The 19,382-nt window shown below is 46.0% G+C and overlaps 3 protein-coding genes across 3 annotated transcripts in view; 1 reads left to right on the top strand and 2 right to left on the bottom strand.

The window, feature by feature from the left end:
- Nucleotides 1-10,147, top strand: part of AFF4 (ALF transcription elongation factor 4) — a 46,788-nt gene extending 36,641 nt beyond the window's left edge. Inside the window, exons 15-22 of the mRNA XM_012575044.5 lie at nucleotides 704-801; nucleotides 1,310-1,373; nucleotides 1,505-1,641; nucleotides 2,039-2,110; nucleotides 2,730-2,823; nucleotides 3,520-3,563; nucleotides 4,367-4,587; nucleotides 5,110-10,147. Coding sequence (XP_012430498.4) covers nucleotides 704-801; nucleotides 1,310-1,373; nucleotides 1,505-1,641; nucleotides 2,039-2,110; nucleotides 2,730-2,823; nucleotides 3,520-3,563; nucleotides 4,367-4,587; nucleotides 5,110-5,228 — 849 coding nt within the window. The 3' untranslated portion in view covers nucleotides 5,229-10,147. The remainder of the gene's footprint in view (nucleotides 1-703; nucleotides 802-1,309; nucleotides 1,374-1,504; nucleotides 1,642-2,038; nucleotides 2,111-2,729; nucleotides 2,824-3,519; nucleotides 3,564-4,366; nucleotides 4,588-5,109) is intronic.
- Nucleotides 10,148-10,695: 548 nt separating this feature from the next.
- Nucleotides 10,696-12,647, bottom strand: LEAP2 (liver enriched antimicrobial peptide 2). Its single transcript, XM_030284309.4, has 3 exons — nucleotides 12,506-12,647; nucleotides 11,941-12,080; nucleotides 10,696-11,031 (listed from the first exon to the last, which is right to left on the bottom strand). The coding sequence occupies exons 1-3, from the start codon at nucleotides 12,560-12,562 to the stop codon at nucleotides 10,995-10,997; spliced, it is 234 nt and encodes a 77-aa protein (XP_030140169.2). The 5' UTR covers nucleotides 12,563-12,647; the 3' UTR covers nucleotides 10,696-10,994.
- A 4,183-nt stretch (nucleotides 12,648-16,830) lies between these two features.
- Nucleotides 16,831-17,809, bottom strand: UQCRQ (ubiquinol-cytochrome c reductase complex III subunit VII). The gene is made up of 2 exons (XM_002193877.5): nucleotides 17,471-17,809; nucleotides 16,831-17,046 (listed from the first exon to the last, which is right to left on the bottom strand). Exons 1-2 carry the CDS (start codon nucleotides 17,622-17,624, stop codon nucleotides 16,952-16,954), a joined length of 249 nt encoding a protein of 82 aa, XP_002193913.1. The 5' UTR covers nucleotides 17,625-17,809; the 3' UTR covers nucleotides 16,831-16,951.
- Between the last annotated feature and the right edge of the window lie 1,573 nt (nucleotides 17,810-19,382).

The following is a 19,382-nucleotide window of genomic DNA, read 5'->3' as shown; positions in this document are numbered from 1 at the left end:
AAATTGAGCTGTGAGTCTGCTCTTGTCTCCTCAGAGCAGACACAGAGCTTGTCCTGGTTTCAGAGGACAGCACCAGCTCAGTCCATGCTCTGGCTCTCATTTTATGACATTGTAGAAAGATTATTTCAACTCCAGTTTAGCAATTTACAGAGCTCTCCATGGTTGGAGGGGAGAAAACACGGTTATGGAGGTGGTGCAGAAAATAGCTTGTAAGAGATTTAGGTTGGGAAGATCTATGTGACAGAATTAAAAAATATAAATGTCCCCCAGCCAGCTGTTAATTTGTGGTATGTTTGTTGTTTTATGCTTCAGGTGTGCTTTTACTCATGTCTTTCTCAGAGGAGTAACTACTCCTGTGTGAGCTTTTCAAGGCAAAGGCATTCAGAGAGAGTGTTGTTGATAGAAATCCTCCAAATCCTCCTCATCTCTGTTAGAGTAGAAAAGCAGGATTTAGAAACAGTAACAGGTGAGATGGGGGAAGGAATTTCCTGACCCTGGTGATTCTGGAGCGCTGCACCCTCCCCTCTGCAAGAGGAGCCCCAGCCCAGCCCTGTGGGTGCATCCTGAAATAACTGAATAACTGAAAGCTGAGTTATTCCCAGTGCTCCTGCAGGCTGTCCTTCCTGGGGGGAATGGGGAAGCCGTGGGGGAATCTACACAACAAATGCTCTTCTTGTAATCATGACATGGATTTCCCTTTCAGGAAAAGATCCTGAACAGTTCCTCCAGCTGCCCTCCCACCTCTGCTCAGGCCACGGAAAGTGCGAAGTCGAGGAGAGCAAAGCTCGTTTTTGATGATAGGTAAGGACAGAAAATTCCCTTTCCCTCTGTGGAGCTCAGGATCTCGAGCACAAGCAGCTCCCACGGAGCAGAGCTGGCATTTTACTCCACAGATGTTATACACAAGCTCTTTGTCAAAGAAAATATCTTGAAAAGAAAATAAATATTTCACCATCGTGTGCAGACTTGAGGTTTCAGTTGGACCAATTCAGAGATGTCAGCTTGCTCTGAAAGCACTTCTTTACATTCACTTTACAGATGAAATCATGTTTGCACCAAATGTAGAATAACTTTCTGCTTAAGAACTTGCTTGAAATACTGTTGTAATTACCTGAAACTAGAGAATTAACTTGAAACTACTTTTAACAATTTTTAGTTAACTAAATTAATAGATTCCGTTAAACAGTTTTATCATAGCATAAGTTAGAGCAGGAAAAGCCCTGAAATGTGGTAGTATGAAGGAGATGAAGTTACAAAAGGCTGTGTAAGTGGGTGGCTCCAGTCCCTCAGTCCGTGTCCTCTCTTGCAGGACTTACTCAGCTGACCATTATTTGCAGGAAGCAAAGAAGCTGAAACACAATGCAGATGCTTTGGTGAGTGGCTCTCCAGTGCTCCCCCAGCGTGTGCCCCTGATCCTGGGGTGGTTTGCTGCCTTTGCCATTCTCCTGCCCTCTGTGCTGCAATTTCCCTGCTTTGTGTTCCTGAGCTCTTCCTCCTCCCGCAGTCGGACAGGTTCGAGAAGGCCGTGTACTACCTGGATGCTGTCGTGTCCTTCATTGAGTGTGGGAATGCATTGGAGAAAAATGCTCAGGAATCCAAGTCCCCGTTCCCTATGTATTCAGAAACTGTGGAATTAATCAAGTAAGCTTTGCTGAGCTCCTGCAGGGGCTGGTGGGTGGGGGGAGCTCTGGGAGTCAGAGCTTTGAGGCGTACAGAGGTTTGGCCCAGGTTTTGAGATCTGTTGTCATTCCTAGTAACACTGGAGCAGTGACCAGTCATTCCAGTTGCTGGGTTTAAAGCATTTCCAGGAAGGGTGAGGTGATTTCTGCTGAGGCTTCAAGTCCCTTTACAATGAGTGACCCACAAGGAGCAGAATTATTCTGGTAACTGCTGAGTCAGTGCTTCAGTCGGGGCTGAGAGGTGCTCCTAAAACAGTGGGGACAACAGAAACTGGCAGTTCATGAGAACATGAGTGTTGTGTGAATGATAAATGGAAGTGGGTTTTGTTTTGGGGCTGATCTGCTGCCTTTCTCTGCAGATACACTATGAAACTGAAGAATTACTTGGCCCCGGATGCGACAGCTGCAGACAAAAGGCTGGCAGTGCTTTGGTGAGTGTGCTGGCACTCCTGCAGTGCCCTCCTGCATTTCACATCTGTAACCTGCACAAATTGCTGGTTTACACTGAGCTCTTGGGTGTTCCTGAAGCAAACACAGGAATTTCCACTTGGCTGTACACAGACATTAATCTCTGTCTGATTGCTGTAAATGGGCCAGCTGTAAGTGTTGCCTGATTGCTGTAAATGCTGCCAGCAAGGGCCAAGGCTTTGCAGCATTGAAGGGTGAGAGCAGGAGGTGCCTCCTGAGCCCTGAGCCAGGGATAAATCACACTTGGACTGGCTGTGGGGACTGGCAGGAGCCCTGAGGCTGAGGGAGCAGGAGGTGTAGAGGACCAGAGGTTCAGGGGGGAGCAGAGGGACTCACTGGGTGGTGTCTCCCAAGCCCAGCAGAGCACTGAGAGTTTCAGTTCCAGCTCCAGGCACACGGAGCTGTTCCAATTCTGAATTCCCTTCAGAATTTCAAGGTGGTTGTGGATTTTCTGGTTGAGTTACAACTTGAGAGCTGAGTTGGCAGAGAGAACATCAAGACCACAGCTATTAGATTTTGGCAATTCACTGAGTTGAGATAAACCTGACTTTAATTGTGACTGATTGTCCTGTCTTTGGGCAGCCTTCGGTGCCAAGCTCTGCTCTACCTGAGGCTTTTCAAACTGAAAAAGGAAAGTGCATTGAAATACTCAAAAACTCTGACTGAACATCTGAAGGTAATTGCATCTGGATTTTCTAAACATTAAAACCTAATGACATGGAAGCTCTACATCACTTAAAGTCCCCAAATCCAATTTGAGACTGCTGCATGTGAACACCTGTTTAGAACTGGACTTGAAGGTGTATTAAAGCTGGGCAGAGCTTTAATAACCATCACCCTTCTGGTCCTGGCATGACAACTCTGTTCATTTGATTTTCTTTAATAAATGTAGTAGGCTTCAAGGAGAAGGTTGTTTGCCATGGGATGTTGGCTGGGTTTAGGGAAATTACCCATAAATTTATCTAAATTCCTGTGCAGCTGATTCTGAAGTTTCCAGCTCTCAATGCTGAGAGGAAACAGGCTCATCACATACCCAGTCTCAGATTTGTGATATCTTTAATTGTTCACTGCCAGTGATAACAGATTCTTTCTGTTAAAGGGCTGAAAAAACCCTAAAATGTTTCCATAAGGGACAACGGGCTAATACTTGTTTGTTTTGCTAAAATAACCCCTTAATTTGTGTCTTGGCCATCAGTAAAAAAGGATATTTCCCTAAATTACAGTTTACTGTGATATTATTGAGAACATAACTTGAAAGTACAATACCAAAAAAGAAACTTGGTTAAAAAGAACCAATTAAACAACCAGGTAAAATATAACTAGTGAAAGTATAAGGACAAATCAGGTGAAATGTGTCTTTTTCCCTGTACAGAATTGCTACAATAATTCTCAAGCACCATCCCCTGGTATGGGAAGGTAAGTGGCAAAAGCTTTACTTCTATTTCTCAACTTAAAGGACGTTTTCTCTATTTTCTGAGTGCCAGGGGGCTCAGGGAGCAGCTTTTGGGGTGGTTATTTGAAGGGTGTGGATTTTGATCCATTTTTTGTGTAATTATCATGGTGCAGGGAGGTGCTGCAGCTCTGCAGGGTTTGTCAGGCTAAAAAAGGAGCAGTGTGCCACTAACCCACAAACCATTTATCCCAGGGAGTTTTGGTGTTTAGTTTAATGCTTCTCCCCCCAAACAAGAGCTTTATTAGTGCTGCAAGGCCAGAGGTTACAAGCACTTGCAGGATTCTCTGTTCCATAGTTTAGCAATTACTTCTGCTCTTTTAAACCCAATAATGGACCTTTGATAAGTTATTCCATGAGTTTAAGGTGGAGGCCACTTCAGATTTCCATTGTGTTATCTACTGTAATGTTATACAGTGCAATATTCTGGCAATGGAGTTACCAGGTAGCTGTAATTTTTTTGTTCTTTTTCTTTAAGGTTCATTTAAACTATTAATTTAAGATTTTATTGAATTCTGAGATGCTGAGGTTTGGTAATTAGGTTTTGTAAGCTATAAATAATTATTGGAGGATCTTCAGCAGTTCCCAGCTCGAGATTTCCATTTGTTGTAGGGCAAATCCTGATTTTAGGTGTGTAAAGTGGGAGTGTTTTCCCATCCCACACCCTGAGTGTGGGCAGAGTGATCTTAGGGGACATCTCAGAGCGTGGTGTGTCTAAAGCTGGTGCATTTCTGCCTGTCCAATTCCATCTTCCCCTCTGGGTGAGCAGCAAACCTGTCGGGATGCCATCTCCAGTCTCTCCAAAGCTGTCTCCAGGGAATTCAGGAAATTACTCTTCCGGGGCAGCCAACCCTTCAGGGAGCGGGTCCTCGGTGACGATCCCGCAGCGCATCCATCAGATGGCTGCCAGCTACGTCCAGGTCACCTCCAACTTCCTCTATGCCACTGAAATCTGGGAACAAGCAGAACAGCTCTCGAGAGAGCAGAAAGGTAAGACTCAGGGGGCTGGAACACTCCCAGGCTTTGATTCTGTTGATGGTGCCCTGGATGCTGAACCTCTGCAAAATCAGGGGGAAGATGCCACCTTGGGTTGTAGGGATACCCCAGGCTGGGTGTTGTGGTTGTCAAGGTGGTGTTGGAGTTGTGACATAAAGATGTTTGCTGTGTTTCCTGTAAAATGTTCAGTGTAGGAAGAGGAACTTGGTGCATTTCCCTTTCTGGAATTCTTTAGTGAAAACTCCTTAAGGAAGTTTGGCAGTAGTTTAATTATTGTCAACTAGTGAGATACAAGTTTTAGGGGAAAACCAAGAAGTTTGGCAGTGGTTTAGTTGTTTCCAGGCAGTCTTGTGCAGAAGAGTAAAGACATGGATTAGCAAGGACCTTTCTCCTGACTCCCCCATTCCCCCACCTCTCCTCATTCCCTTTTTTCCTACCCCAGCTGTTGATGCTGGGAGCTGGGGTGGGGTGTGGTTACCAAAGGTGCTTCATTAACGTGTGTTTGTGCTGTTGCAGAGTTCTTTGCAGAACTGGACAAGGTGATGGGGCCCCTGGTGTTTAACACGAGCATCATGACGGAGCTGGTGCGTTACACACGGCAGGGCCTGCACTGGCTGCGCCTGGACGCCAAGTGAGGAGCCAGCCCAGCCCTGCCCTGCCCCTCTTCAGCTGCCTCTGATTCCTCTCCACAACACTGTGTCATGTCAATAAGGAAGACTGCCATAACACATTGCTTAGTTGACACTAAGAGCAAGGAATGCTTTCCCATGTCTCCCATCCTCATTTGTGTTTTGTGTTTAACCCCAAATCAGCTGGTTCATGGACTTCTCCAGTATTCCCGGTTTAAGTTATTTAAATATTTGAAAATTTGCTACGTAAAAGTTGTAGTTTTGCTGATCTGTCATGGATAGATCATTGGAATTCCAGTCACAATACATGAATAGTCAGTTTAAATCCTATTTATTTTAATTTTTTTAATTTTAATTTTGAAAAGCCCCCTTTGGGGCTGGTTTTAGCTATATCTTCTTCCCTAAATTTCCCCTTTTGAGTACTTAGAAATTAAACCTAGACACTTTATTTAAGTACTTCGTGAGCTTTGTTACTCTGTAATGTCTTGTGGTGGTAGAGCCTGTAAAAGGAACTAGGGTTGATAGGTTCTAACGAGTAGGGACACCATACTTCTCATGCCTAATGCCTATGAGTCGACTAATAAATGACAACTACAGATTTATTATTGCAGAATTTGTACTAAATAGAAAAGTTCCAGATATTCTTCTACGTATTGAGATACTTCATTTAAATGAATTATAAAGAAATTTATATGGAAAAATATTTAGCTGGATCTGCCTTGGATTGTTTCCAAGGCAGCTTCAAGCCATCGATTAACACTATAACAATCACAAAACATTACAGTAATTTGCATTTAATGTAACATCCAGGCAATGGTGTAGGAATGACCTTCAGTCCGATGGGTGCGATGCAAACAGGAAAGGCTTTGGAAAAGGACAATCTTGTGCTTTTTTGCATCTCTTCATTTCAAATTCCTTTTGTTTCCGTGCTTGTCACTTTCGGACAGTTACAAAATTGGGGAACTTTGTGGTTCCAAACCCAAGAGTAGCTCAGTTCCTACCGGAACGGTCATTTGCATCTTTTCCATTGACTGAGAAACCAGGAATCTTTAGTAGAACTCTAGGTCCATTTTGTTGTCTTAGGGTCTGCTGGGGATGGACACTACAGGCTGGCAGTGCAGCAGGCACCGTGGGGTGGGAGCAGAGCTGCTCCTGCAGGAAGCACCGTTCTGTGCAGGATGGATGGCAAACTTGGCTTTACCCCGTGCTGATGAAGGTCCCGTTCATGTCACGTAATGTCCACTCCCGAGGGGGCTGCTGGGTGCCACAGAGGGTTGGTGGAGCTGCAGGTGGCCCCTCTCCGAGTGCAAACCAAAGTACCTTTCCACGTGAGGTGCTTGTCTGAGTTAAAGGTTTCAAATGCTACTGCTTTCAGTATTGCTTAGTGCCCCCAACATGTCTGGTGTGCCTTATGCCTTACTTTTAGATGAAGATTTTATGAACTGTTTACAAGATGTTTTACAGCAGGACCAGGTATACTGTATGCAGTGGTCTTCTGCAGTACTTGGGTAAAATTCCATTTCCTTTTTCAAAGTCCCAGTGTCTATCACACAAACTGACTCATCGTGGTGGTCTCCTTCCCCAGAGTCCAACTCTGAATCCTTTGGAGTGAGATTGTGGAATGCTGCTTTGTTTTCTCTCCCATTGAACCCTTTATTCTGTACCAGATATGAACGTGCATGTTCAGGAAAATTATTGCACTAAATTTTTTGTGTAGGTGTAGTTAAGTGCCAAAATCACGGCAACCTCGAGAGAAGGAATAGAATTCTACGCTCCTTAGTACTGCAGTATGTCCTATGGGCTTTAAGAGTTTAGAAGTTTTGCAAATTAGTAACCTACTACAAGGTAGCTGCATCTTCGTAGAGCTTCCTTTGCGTCCCAGCGTGTTTTGTACTTCCAGAAAAGCTTTGCTACGTCCGGATTGATAAACGGGGAACAGACCTGGGGCTCTCCCTGACTCGACTCTTCAGGTCTGTCCCAGCATCCTTTTTATGGAATCACTGTGCAAGGTCACCTTTCTGTTAGTCTTTGCTGTTGGAGACAGAACTCTGTACCCTCAAACTCCCCGCCGTGGGCATGGGACACTGTCAGCTGTGTTTCCTTTCCTCCTCTGAAGTGCCTCGCACACCTCTGACGCTGAGAAATCCCTTGGTAGAAGTTGCATTCGTGGGTGGGTTTGTGTGTAGTGCTGCACTAGCCAGCGTGGCTGTTCTTGGCTTGCTCCTTTGTGCACAGTCACCATTGCTGTCAGCAGGAATGGTGGCATCTCGGGGAATTTTTTTTCCTTTAACTGGAGTCCCACAAATACCTTTCGGTGTCACCAAAATTGGCCCCTTGAAAACGCATTGCTTATCCCTAGAGCAGTGGATCTTAGAAATTGGCTTTAAACAACCAGAAGGCTTTTTTAGCATGGTGTCCAAGTGTGGACCTGAGCTGGTTGGAAGTGTCCCAGCTGAAGGGTGAACTCCATGGTGGCATATCCTCTGCAGTGCTGTCCCAGGCGTTGTGTCCGTGCTGGGAAATGCCTTGTGCAGCTGGGGCTGGTGCAAACAGATCAGTTCAAACCTCACAATTCCAAAAGCATATCTCCATTTGGGATTGACCCTTGTTTCCAAGAGGAAAGTTCTGTACTTGATCAGATTTTATAGCCAAAAAATAAAGCAAATAAGTCCTAGGCTTCCATCCTTCTGCCAAAGCAGGAGGGCTCTGTCCCTGTCCTGGACAGCTCCCAGCACCACAGGGGGAGTGCAGGTCACAGGAGTGACTAAGGAGGGACTCCCCAATCCTGGCTTCCCAAATGATTCCCTGGGCAGGGAATATGGATCAATACATATCAATGCTGTAATTTGAATTCCCTTGCTGATCATGGCCCCAGTTGGTGAATCTTATAAATGGCTCAATCAGACTAGGCTTGCTCAGCTATCTGTGCTGTTTGACTTTGCTCTCAGACTTGCAGGTTCCAGGTGATAAAGGTGCAAACCATTTATAATTCCAAACAAATCTTCAGGACCCCAGAGTAAACCAGCCCAAGAGTTTTGTTTTGATTTGAATCTCAGCCATAAAGCAGAGCAGACGGATGGCTCTCCTTGGCTTCGATGGCAGTATGCAATTTGTATTGTATGTGTCTTTTAATATATATGTATATATATATGACTCAGTCTGTCCAAAGTATATGTTATACTTGTTTTTAGATTATGGTGCAACTGACTATATTGATATATTATTTATTGAGTGCTGAGTCACCATCTTATTGGTGATAAATATTGCATATTATCCAGGAGTGCAATGTATATTCCTTTAGATTGCTGAGGCTTGATTGCTGTGGTAACAAAAAATGCCCTGAAATGTATTTATGAATGGCCCCAACACACAGAGAGTCAGAATTTATGGGAATGATGTAGCACTTGCCTGGGGCAAGTAAAATAAAGCCGTAGGCAGAGAATTATGGAGTTTGCCCAAAAGGCAAACTGCTGGAAAGAGAAAGAAACTACCTTTGCTGTATTTAATGTCATTTTCCGAACAGATTTTTGCTGTCACTGCAGTGTTTCCATTGAGGCAGATCCACAAGGGCCTGAGCAAGTCAAGTTTGAATTACCCATTGGGGAGTAAACAACTTTCCAAATTCTTACCTTCACGACAAATCCTTGGGTCAGGGTTGAAACTTCTCCCTGTGATGTGTCAGTGTTCTGGAAATCCCCTGTTCCGAGCAGCAGCAGCAGCAGCGAGGTCAGTGCTGGGCATCCTGAAGGACAGAGAGGAGCCAGAGCTTTGCTCACCCAACCAGAGCAGTTCTGGGGGGTTCCAGAGCACGGGGTGGGGTCTCGGTGTGCCCGAGGCTCCGGGGCTGGGGCTGGGCTGCCCCTGGGGAGGGAAGGGGTTGTGGTGCCCCCGGGCAGCTCAGCTCAGCCCCTGTGTGTCCTGGGCAGCTCAGCTCAGCCCCTGTGTGTCCTGGGCAGCTCAGCTCAGCCCCTGTGTGTCCTGGGAGCTGCTCCAGCTCCCAGCCGGGCTCTTGGTGTGCCCGTGCTCTCCCTGCTTCAATCCCACCTGGGAGCTCAATTCCGTGTGCCCGTTCTGGGGCAGCCCTCCCTGCCTCCAGCCCTGCCCTGGCTCCTGGCGCTGCCTTGGCATTCCACATCCCAAACTACTCCAAGGACCAGGCATGACTTTCCAAGCACAGTTCCTGACATTTGTATCTGGTCCCCCTTTTAAATTGTTTTAAAAAAAAATTTTGTATATGGAGGATAAAGTGCTTATATATTTATTAAAAATCCTTTATCTTATTTGAAATTATTATTTGGTGAAGAAGGGGTTTTTCTTTTGGGGGAGGGCTGGGGAGGGGAGGTAACTTTTAACCTGTCACTTATAAATGAAGCCCTGATTAATCCTACAGAAAGGTACTGTTAGTAACTAATGGGATGTCTCTGTTTTATGCTTTGTACATGACAAGTCCATGTGTTACATTTTGTTTTCTATCAAAAGATTTGGGCATCTGTCTTCAACCAAAACCAGAAAAAATAGAAGCAAACTGTGATTTTATTTGTTGCAATACATTTGAAATTTCAAAGGGTACTTTGGGGCTCAAAATTAGGATTTCTAAGTCAGTATGTGCATTTCACGTAATAAAGCTGTTAATGGTGAGCAAAGTATTATATACTAACTAGATTTTTTCCACATCTGTATAGTATATTCTATGTATTTTGTGGTATTGAGATTATAGAAAGTTTAGTGTCTGAAACATGCGTTTAATGTGTATTTTTAAACAAATTTATGGCAATTAAAATATTTGGAGAAAAGGGTATCACATTTCAATTTGTAAAGATCTTTTTAACTACTGTGTCATTAAAATGCTTTGTACAATGCAAAACTGTAACTGGAGAAACTAAGTTTAATAAATATCAAATAGATTTTCTGTATTAAACTTCCAACCCCCTTTGCTTGTATCTGTTTTGTGGGGCCTTCTCCTCCCTGGAAGTGCATTTTGAGGCAGAATTTTCTTTCCTTGATCCTACTGTTCTGTGAAACAAAAGAAAAGTAGCATCCAATGTGTGTGTCCAGACTTGCTGATATTTTTTTTTGTCTTTCAGCCTCCAAGTCAACATCCAACACATCAAAACATCATTTTGGTCAATTCATTTTAAGACAGGAGAGAAGGTCAGTGGCAAAAGTCAGTCTAGGACATGTATTTAAGTAATTTTGAATAGAAGTAATTAAAAGTAAATAGTTCTCAATCCACCTATTGCTGGGTATATTTGGGATATTGGAATTGCTATCAGTATTATCAGTTTGGCTCCCTCTTTCCAACAGGCCTTTATCAGAGGGCTGATTGATAAGAGCTGGATTGGGAGGAGATGGGGCCTGATCTACTTGATGCTCTTGCCAGGGGGAAGGATAAATGTCCAAAGTCTGGCTGGAACTGAGCCCCAGGTCTGTGCTCACCATCCATGTGCCCAAGATACAAGGAAAACCAAGCTGCTTTGCTGAATATATATTTTAATTCTCACCTTCAAATAAATAATAGGAAGCGTTACAAAAAAACCAAACGAGGAGGAGATGCAGAGCCCTTTTATTGAGCTTGGCCAGAGGCCTCCAGAGGCGTGGCTGTGGGAGGAGATGCTCTCGAGCTCCTTCAAGTCCTTTCATCAGCACATGTGACAGAAATATTAAATCCTCTGATTGCTGGAGGCCCTTGCAGCTCCTGAGCAGTCAATAAATACATCCCAAGGGTGTGCAGCAGGGGCAGCAGTAACAGTGCAGGCTGTGCTTGGTGCCAGCTCACGCCGAGGCCGTGGAGAGGAGGCAGCGATTTTTCCTGGGGGAAGAAACCCATCATGAGGCACTGAGGGCTGGGGCTGTCCTGCCAGGCTCAGCCAGGGGTCCCAGGTACATTTGTGCCCCTGTGCCAGCAGTGCTGGGTTCAGGCACTCTATTCCCCTCAGCTATTCAGTCTTAATTCATTTTTTGGTCTTTGCTTTCCATCAGAATTCCAAACATAGCATAGCAGCCCCAACCACCCTGTCCTATTTACTTACTTATCCTGGTAATTTATAATATAAAATAAGCTTACTTATAATAATTCCATTAATAGTAGGACATCCATATAGTGTATTATCTATATATTATACTATATATAGTATATAATATTTATTAAGAATAGGAGATACTTATCCATTAGTGCTATTTACGTATAGTAGAAAATGACTATTTTCTATCTTGTCTCCGAGTGCTGGTGTATCTGTACAACAGGTGCCATACAAAATCACCTTTCAGTCCTTAAGTAATAATTTTAACTAATCAATTTATATGTTATTGGACAATTTGCTCATGCCTAATGAGAACTAAATAGCTTTTGATATTGTAGTTGCTTTCTAAACTAGGAGCTTAAATAATCACCTTGAAGTGATTAATTTAGGGTAAGATATTAATAGAAGATTTTTCACTTTTTGTTAGTACATGCTTTACAAGGAAGGATTAATGGGAAGGTCTATAAATGGCCCAAAAGCTGTCTGGAGCCCTCTGTTCTCTTTGCCCAGCCAGGTTATTTGGGGTTGCAGTGAAAGGACTGGGGCTGGCACTCGGGAGTCCTGGACTCTGCTCTGTTTGTTCTGCTTACTAAAGAGTCTGAGTCTGTTACCCCATCTATTCCTGGTATCTTTTGTATGCCCAGAGTGACCTCTGGATGCCGTTTGGAGAGCCCAGGTGGGAAGCTGAGCGCGGTTACCTGCAGAGCATGGTGAGGCACTCGCTGTTGTCTCGGCACGAGGCTCCGATGGGTCTCAGGGACACCCCTCTCCAGAAGGGCGTCATCCGCCGCTGCCGGGGGCTGCGGGCCTGCCTCGGGGACAGGGACACGCCGTGGCTCTGGAACAGAACAGGGGACCTTCAGCACACGTGGCAGCTGCAGCCGTCCCTTCTGCTGCTGCTGAGGCCAGCAGTCTTCATTGTAAGTGAAGCACTTTGAAATCTTCCTGGTTTTCAGATAGCAGCACCCGCTGGGTAAAGCACGACTTGCAGCCCAACCCCGAAGAAATACCTACCCAAATTAATGATGGTTTTAATCTTCTTGGGAGTGAAGGCAGAATCACTGGCTAAGCTATGGCCCAGAGTAGCCCAGTATTCACTAGGCAGTAACTCTTACATTTTTATGATGTTGAATCCTGTAAAAAGCCCTGCTGTCACCTCTTAACTCCTGCCAGTTGTCCATCCAAATCACAACAGCTTTTATGGACTGCCTGTCCTTTGAATTAGCCCTTTAAATAGTTTATTTCAGTATGATCTCAGTTTACCTGGCTGAGCAGCAGTGAGCAGAGCAGAAGGGCTGCCATCACTTTCCACCAGTGCATCTTCCCAGAGGGAGCTGTCACTTGGAGCAGCCGTGGGCAGAGGAGGCACAAAGAGCTCCAGTCAGGACTTCCCAGGCTGTCAGCCACATTTTTATAGACTTCATTCTCTTATCGTTGCATCACCTGCCAGTTATTACAGGAGCAAAGTTCGCTTTGGAGCAAGGGAGAATTGCTAAGTCTACATCTGCTGCAGTGATCTGGTTCAAGGCCTATCTCGAGCTAATGATTTACTCCCCTTCCACTTGTACTTTGTCTGGTCAGTTGTGCTGACCTCTTGTGCCAGCTGTTCCTTTTTTTAAATTTCTCCTAAGATGTTACCAGAACTCCATGGTCTATTTGTAAGCAAAAGGGGGGTGGCCCAAATTATTGTGGTCAAGATCAAAAGCCTAATTTAACTTCTATAGCTCTGAGTTAGCCAACCAGGGGTAAGGGTTGTCTTACCAAGCTGATTTGGAGCAGAGAGCTGTACTTTTGATTTGTTTCTCACTCTTGCTACATGAAAGAACCATAAGGAAGTTGCTTAACCTTTATTTCCAGGCACACAGTGCTCAAAAAGCAGGTGTAACACTTTCCAGCTGGGTTTGGGAATGCAAAATGTGTGATAACTCACAGAGCTCTTGCAAGGTGTCAAAGATAATCATCTCTAGGCAGATAATGGAAAAGGCTGCTCAGGGCTTGTCTGGAGCTGAGAAGCTCCATGTGCAGACTGTGGTTTCATGGATGAGCCATCTCTGCCCCAAGCTGTGTCACTCAGCATCAGGCTTCCAAAAGGGCCAGCAGCTCCCATGGGGGTGGAGGGGCTCATTGTCATCAAGAGGAAACTTCAGTTTTTCCATTGTGGAGTGAGATTGCAGCAGCAGCAGAGGAAAGTGTGGGCACAGCTGGTACCTCTCATCTCTCCCCTCTGCCTACACACTTGTGCTTGTCCCAGTGTCTCATGGCTCCTCACCTGGGGGATCTTGTGGATCTCGTTGGATGGGGCTTGGAGCAACCTGGGCTAGTGAAGGGTGGGGGGAGCTGCAGGAGCTTTAAGGGCCTTTCCGACCCAAACCACACTGTGCTTCTGTCTGGTACCCACATCTGTCGGGTCAAGACATCTGCGACTGCAGAGTTATGTAGAGAATTCCAACTTGTGTCACCATGTGCAGGTTTTGGAATACAGAATTCAAGTAAATACTTTATAAAGTAAAAAGTGTATAATGAACTGTTTTAGCTAAATTGTAAATACAGATCTGGATGTCACGGGCTCTATTTCTCTGATTGCTTAATATGAAGGCAGAAGTGCCAGCGTGGAGGGCAAGTGACTTAGATTAAGATAATGCTGTGATGTCAGATGATTACCCCTTAGCCCAAATTTCATTGGGATTAAAAGAAAAACCTTTCCAGCAAAGTGTACAACACTATTTTATCTTTCCCATCATAGGATGGTTCTTACACACCTTCCTCTGCCCTACTTATTTTGCTTCTCTGGGAGGAGGAAGCAAAATTTTCATTATTTCACCTTTTTGGATCTTAAGAAGGGAAGAAAATGGGACAGTAAATCATGACAGACAAGTAGCTGAACTTAAAAAGTTTATTTTTTATTTGGCTGGGAATTTCTCAGTTGTTTTTCCCATGGAGTCCTTCGTTCATCTCAGTTCTAATTTCTGCTGTTCCGTCAGGCATTAGTGTGAAACACAAAGGAGGACAAGCACCAGGAGCCCTGACTTCTTCCATGAAGCTCAGGATTTGGAAGAGCAGCAGAGCCTTCTGTAAGTCATCCTCTCAGCTTTGTTGGCTGGGGAAGTCTGGTACTTTGTGATGATAGATCAGAATTGTTGTCTGTCCTTCTGGGTCACTAATAGCATCAGACTGTCCCTGTCAGGCAGCAAAGTGCTCTGTGCAAGAAACTGGGGGAAAAAAAAAAGAGTATAACTGAGCTGCTCCTTTCCATGCCCTCAGTTCCCCCAGGGCGGGAAGACACCACAGAGATGTGAGGAAAGAAACACAAAATGTTGCTCTGTTGCCACTTCTAATAATTGCCCAAAGGAGAACAGAAATTAATGAGTGAAAACTTCTCAAGCCCCTTGTTCAGATTCTGAAATGCCCATGGGTCGAACTCCCACTGCCACAGGGCTGGCAGGAGCCATCCCAGCCGGGAATGGGGCCTGCATCCCAGGTGGAGGTTGGCAAGGCAGGGTCGGGATGGGTGGGAAGGTTTGGGATGGGTGGGCACGGTCACAGGATGGCAGGGCAGGGTTGGGATGGGTGGGAAGGTTTGGGATGGGTGGGCACGGTCACAGGATGGCAGGGCAGGTTTGGGATGGCTGGGCAGGGGCAGGATGGGGCAGGGGCAGGGGCAGGGGATGGCTGGGCAGGGTAGCAGCAGGCTGCTGCTGCTGCTGGAGCAGCTCGGTGCTGTCCCTGTCCCTCGGGCTGACCCTGGCCAGGGCCGGCGCGTGGCCGCGGTGCCGCTGCCCCTCTGTTTGCCTTAGTCTGGCCCCTGGGCCAGGCGCAGTTCAGCCGTCTGTGAGAAGAGCGGGGACCTCGTGAGAGCCCCGGGCAGCCGCTGGGACAAACACAGGGACAGAGCTGCTGAGGCACAGTGTCACAGGGGCTGGGTGAGGCCACCCAGCTCTGCGGCTCTCGGAGGCACCGTGAGCAGGACACCACGTTCCGAATGGAACATCTCAGGGAGAGGGACTTTTCTGCAGGCACAGTGACAGACCAGGAGGAATGGCTCCAGACTGCCAGAGGGCAGGGTTAGATGGGGTACTGGGAAGGAATTGATCCCTGTGAGGCCCTGACACACATTTCCCAGAGCAGCTGTGGCTGCCCCTGCATCCCTGCAAGTGTCCAAGGCCAGGCTGGACAGGGCTGGGAGTAGCCTGGGACAGGGGAGGGTGTCCCTGCCATGGCAGGGGTGACACTGGATGAGCTTTGAGGTCTCTTCAGGGATAAATCTGTCTCTATACATCTCTGCCAGCTCACAGCAGCCAGCTTGCTCCCCACTTGCTTAAGCTGCCTAGAAAATACCAGTGACCCAAAATGCAGCTAAGCACGGAATATTTTTGGGACAACTTGGGAGCACTGGCTGATTGATTTTATTGCTGCTTATGCCAGCCTCAGGCTGTGCTTGGAGGCAACACAAGAGGCTGAGCTCAGTCTCACGTGCTCTGCTCCCCAAAATACTCCAGCACTGAGCTATAAAAATTGCATCGCTCCAGCTTCCTGAAGTGAGAGCCTGAGCATCATTGTCTGCCTGACAGGCCCGCCCTAAGCACACAGGGAAGCGTCATTCCTGCCCTGCAGATAAGATAAACTCCCAGGACAGCTCCTGGAATAGCACAGCAGGAACACGAACGTGTTGCTCTGCATGGGGTGGGAGCTGGAGGCAGTCAGAGGAACATTGGGAGGAAAAAATTTAAGATAAAGGAACCAGCCAGGTGTTCTGAGCTTCCAACAGTGAAGGTGTTTCTGTACTCAGAGACACGGTAAATTTGTCACCCTGTGTCAACTTTATTACCAGCAGCTGATTTTTTAATCATCTTCAGGCATTAAAGTCTTGCTTCTCCTGGCAATTTTCAAGAAGGTTCTGATGCAGTCTCTTAACTGCTGATCAGATATCAGAGTGTTGTTAATTACCCAGTTAAGATTAGCATAACTAGGTAATTAGAATCACAGGATCAGAGAACAGCCCAGGTTGGAAGGGACCTTGGCAGATCAGCTGGTGCAGACATTTTTGGGAAGCGAGCCCAGAGGAGGTTACCTGGCACCTCGTCCAGTCACCTCCTGAAACTGCCAGGCTGTTCCAGGGACGGATTGTTCTCACTGGAAAAAATTCCTTTGTTACACAGAGATGAAACCTCTCCTGGTGCAGCCTGTACCTGTTCCCCTTCATCTTCTGCCCGGGGCTCCCGTGAAGAGCGAGCCTCCGGCCAGAGGTCAGGGTCCACCCCAAATCCCAAGCCACCAGCCAGCCCATCCAGCTTTAATCAATACCAAACTAGGCAGTGTTTGTTTTTCACACACCTCAAGGCTGGAGAGAAGCAGCGGCCAGTGATGGGAAAAATAAAGGGGACAAGGAACAATTTCAAACTAGCCCTTGCTGCACTTTATAGTGAGGAATATTTCAAAGAAACAGGAATTACGAAAGCTGGAAGTGCTCTAAGATAAAACATCCGAGCACATGGAACTTCAGCCTGATTATCTGCCTGTACAGAGAGAACCAGACAAGGGATTTAATGCTTCTCACCTCAAACAGCTCAAGACACGCATTTCACACAGAGTCATGGGGCAAAGTTACAGTTTATTAGCCAAGGCTTATCTCCTGTTAATCCCCTCCGGCCATGGGAACAGCACAGCAGGTCCCCGGGGAGCTCTGCTCTGGTCACTGGTCACTGCTCCTGGTCACTGGTTGTGCTCGTAGTCAGCCGGGTTCTTCCTCTTGAGCCGCTCGAACTCCTGCGTCCCCCAGGAATAAATGAGGTAACCGAGGGCCAGCGCTGGCAGGGACAGAGGAAGGCACGGTCAGGGGACATCACAGCGAGGGGACACTGCTAGAAAGGGACACTCCATAACGGGACAGTGGAACGAGGGAACACTGCTCTGAGGGAATAGTGCAGCGAGGGGACACTGCAGTAAGGGGGCATTCACTTATGCCATTCACTGTGCAATGAAGTGGCATACGATGACGGGACACCTATAGAAAGACACTGCAATAAGGGGATTTCACAACACGGGGACACTGGGAGAATGGAATATTCACAGTATGGGGACATCGCAGTGAAGGGACACTGCACCGCGCACAGCACCTGCCTCCTGCGACACAGCAACATCCCCACAACCCCACCTGCCCAAATGCTCCCCCTCCCCAAATCTGCACTACGAAGGGGGTAAAAAAAGAGATATTTCCCCCCCTGTACTCACGGGGCACCACTCTCAACACCTGGGAGGCGAAGCGGCGGGCCACGTTGGGGACGCCGTGGGACACGGCATTGGGGAAGGCTTGCTGCTCGAAGGGCGACAGGCTGTAGGAGATGACATGGCGCACCCGCGCCAGGTTCCCGAAGTGCTTCCCCATGGCCGCGGTGTCCCCTCGGTCACCGCGCAATGGCCGCCGCCCGCCCCGGAACTGCCTCGGCGAGGCCTTGCGAGGCTTTCCGGGGCACCGCGAGCTGCGTTTTCTGTTTGTAATAAACGGGAGAGGCGGGGAAATACGCGTGCGATAAATCGCAGTTTATCTAAAGTGTGTTTTTAACAGATTTGTAATAAATGATTTGCGCCATAAGCGGACCCTACCCTGAGGGGAATGGGGGGGGGGGGGGGTACGCGAGGCACCTGCGCCGTGAGGGGGGCGGTGCCTCAGCGCGGGAAACCCGCCAAAAACAAATAATGGAGAAAAAACCCACTTTTGTGTGGTGATTGTAGAGTTCCGGTGGAAAATAAGTAATGGTCTGAGGAAAACCCCCACTTTTGTGTGGCGATTATGGAGCTCCGATGGAAAATAAATAATGTTCTGAGGAAAACCCCCACTTTTGTGTGGCGATTGTGGAATTCCGCGGAAGTGTCTGAAGCAGAATATCGTGGAATTATGGAAGAGTCGGCGCTGGAAAAGGATTTTAAAGGTTAAATATCCTGCCACACCCCACCCCCCAATAAACAATAGTGGAATTATTATTAGAATGCATGACACACCTACCACATAACTGAAATTACTATTAGACTATATTAGATATCTTCAATATTACTGGAGTGATTAATAGAGCCTATTATAATTTTTAGACTATATTAGACATATTCCATACTATTTGAATTATAGAATACATTCAACATCGAACTTACTTAAATTATTATTAGACTATATTAGAGATCATAATTATTGCAATTATAATTAGCATATATTAGAATTATAATACTATAGCAGCTTCAGCTTCCACATTAATGGATAATTATTAGAATTACTATAATATAATTAATCATCTTCCACATAATTGAAATTATTAGAAGATACTAGAATTGTTAGGTATATTTAACATTATTGGAATTATTATTAGAAGACATGAGAATGGTTAGAATATTAGACATTTTCACCATGATTGGAATGATAGTAGAATTATTAGACTGTATTAGGCACCTTCAACTTTATTTGGATCATTATGCTATATTAGACATATTTTCCATTATTTAAACTAATATATTACAATATATTCGTTTTGTTTGAATATGTTAAACATCTTCAGCATTTTTGGAATTATTATTAGAATATATTAGGTTCAACATTGTTGGTATTATTACAATATATTACACATATTTAACATATTATTACTGGAATTATTATACTATATTGAAGATGATACCCATTGATGGAATATTACAATATATTAGGACAATTGGGCTACATTAGACATTTCACCATAATTAGAAAGGTTTGTCTCAGGAAACAATTCCATTTATTTTCTTTTCTGGCAGGTGAGCAAAGCCAAATTCCCAGAGTTTGAAGGGATGAGCAGGAGTGATACAATCCAAACTGACCCAGCCACCCACAGTGCTGACACCAGGATAGTTTTATGTGACACCAGGATTCTGCTTTGAGCTTTTGGTGTCAACCTCTTTGATTTCAGCAGTCAGAGACTGAAACCTGGAGCAGGAGCCTCACTTTTTGGGCAGATTTGTGCCTGTTGCACCTCCACCAGCTCTCCAGACACCCCACCCTCCCTGGGTTCAGTGACCAGGTGAACCATCAGTGACACCACTCAGCATCCCTGCCCTGCCAGACTGAGTTCCCAGCCTCTGGAATTGCTCAGGATCTCAGGTAGGGGCTGGTTGTGTGGCTGAGTGC

The sequence above is a fragment of the Taeniopygia guttata genome, chromosome 13, assembly GCF_048771995.1.
Source record: "Taeniopygia guttata chromosome 13, bTaeGut7.mat, whole genome shotgun sequence".
NCBI classification, from domain to species: Eukaryota; Metazoa; Chordata; class Aves; order Passeriformes; family Estrildidae; genus Taeniopygia; species Taeniopygia guttata.
The sequence above is the reverse complement of the archived record's forward strand: the minus strand, read 5'-3'. Positions and strand labels throughout refer to the sequence as shown.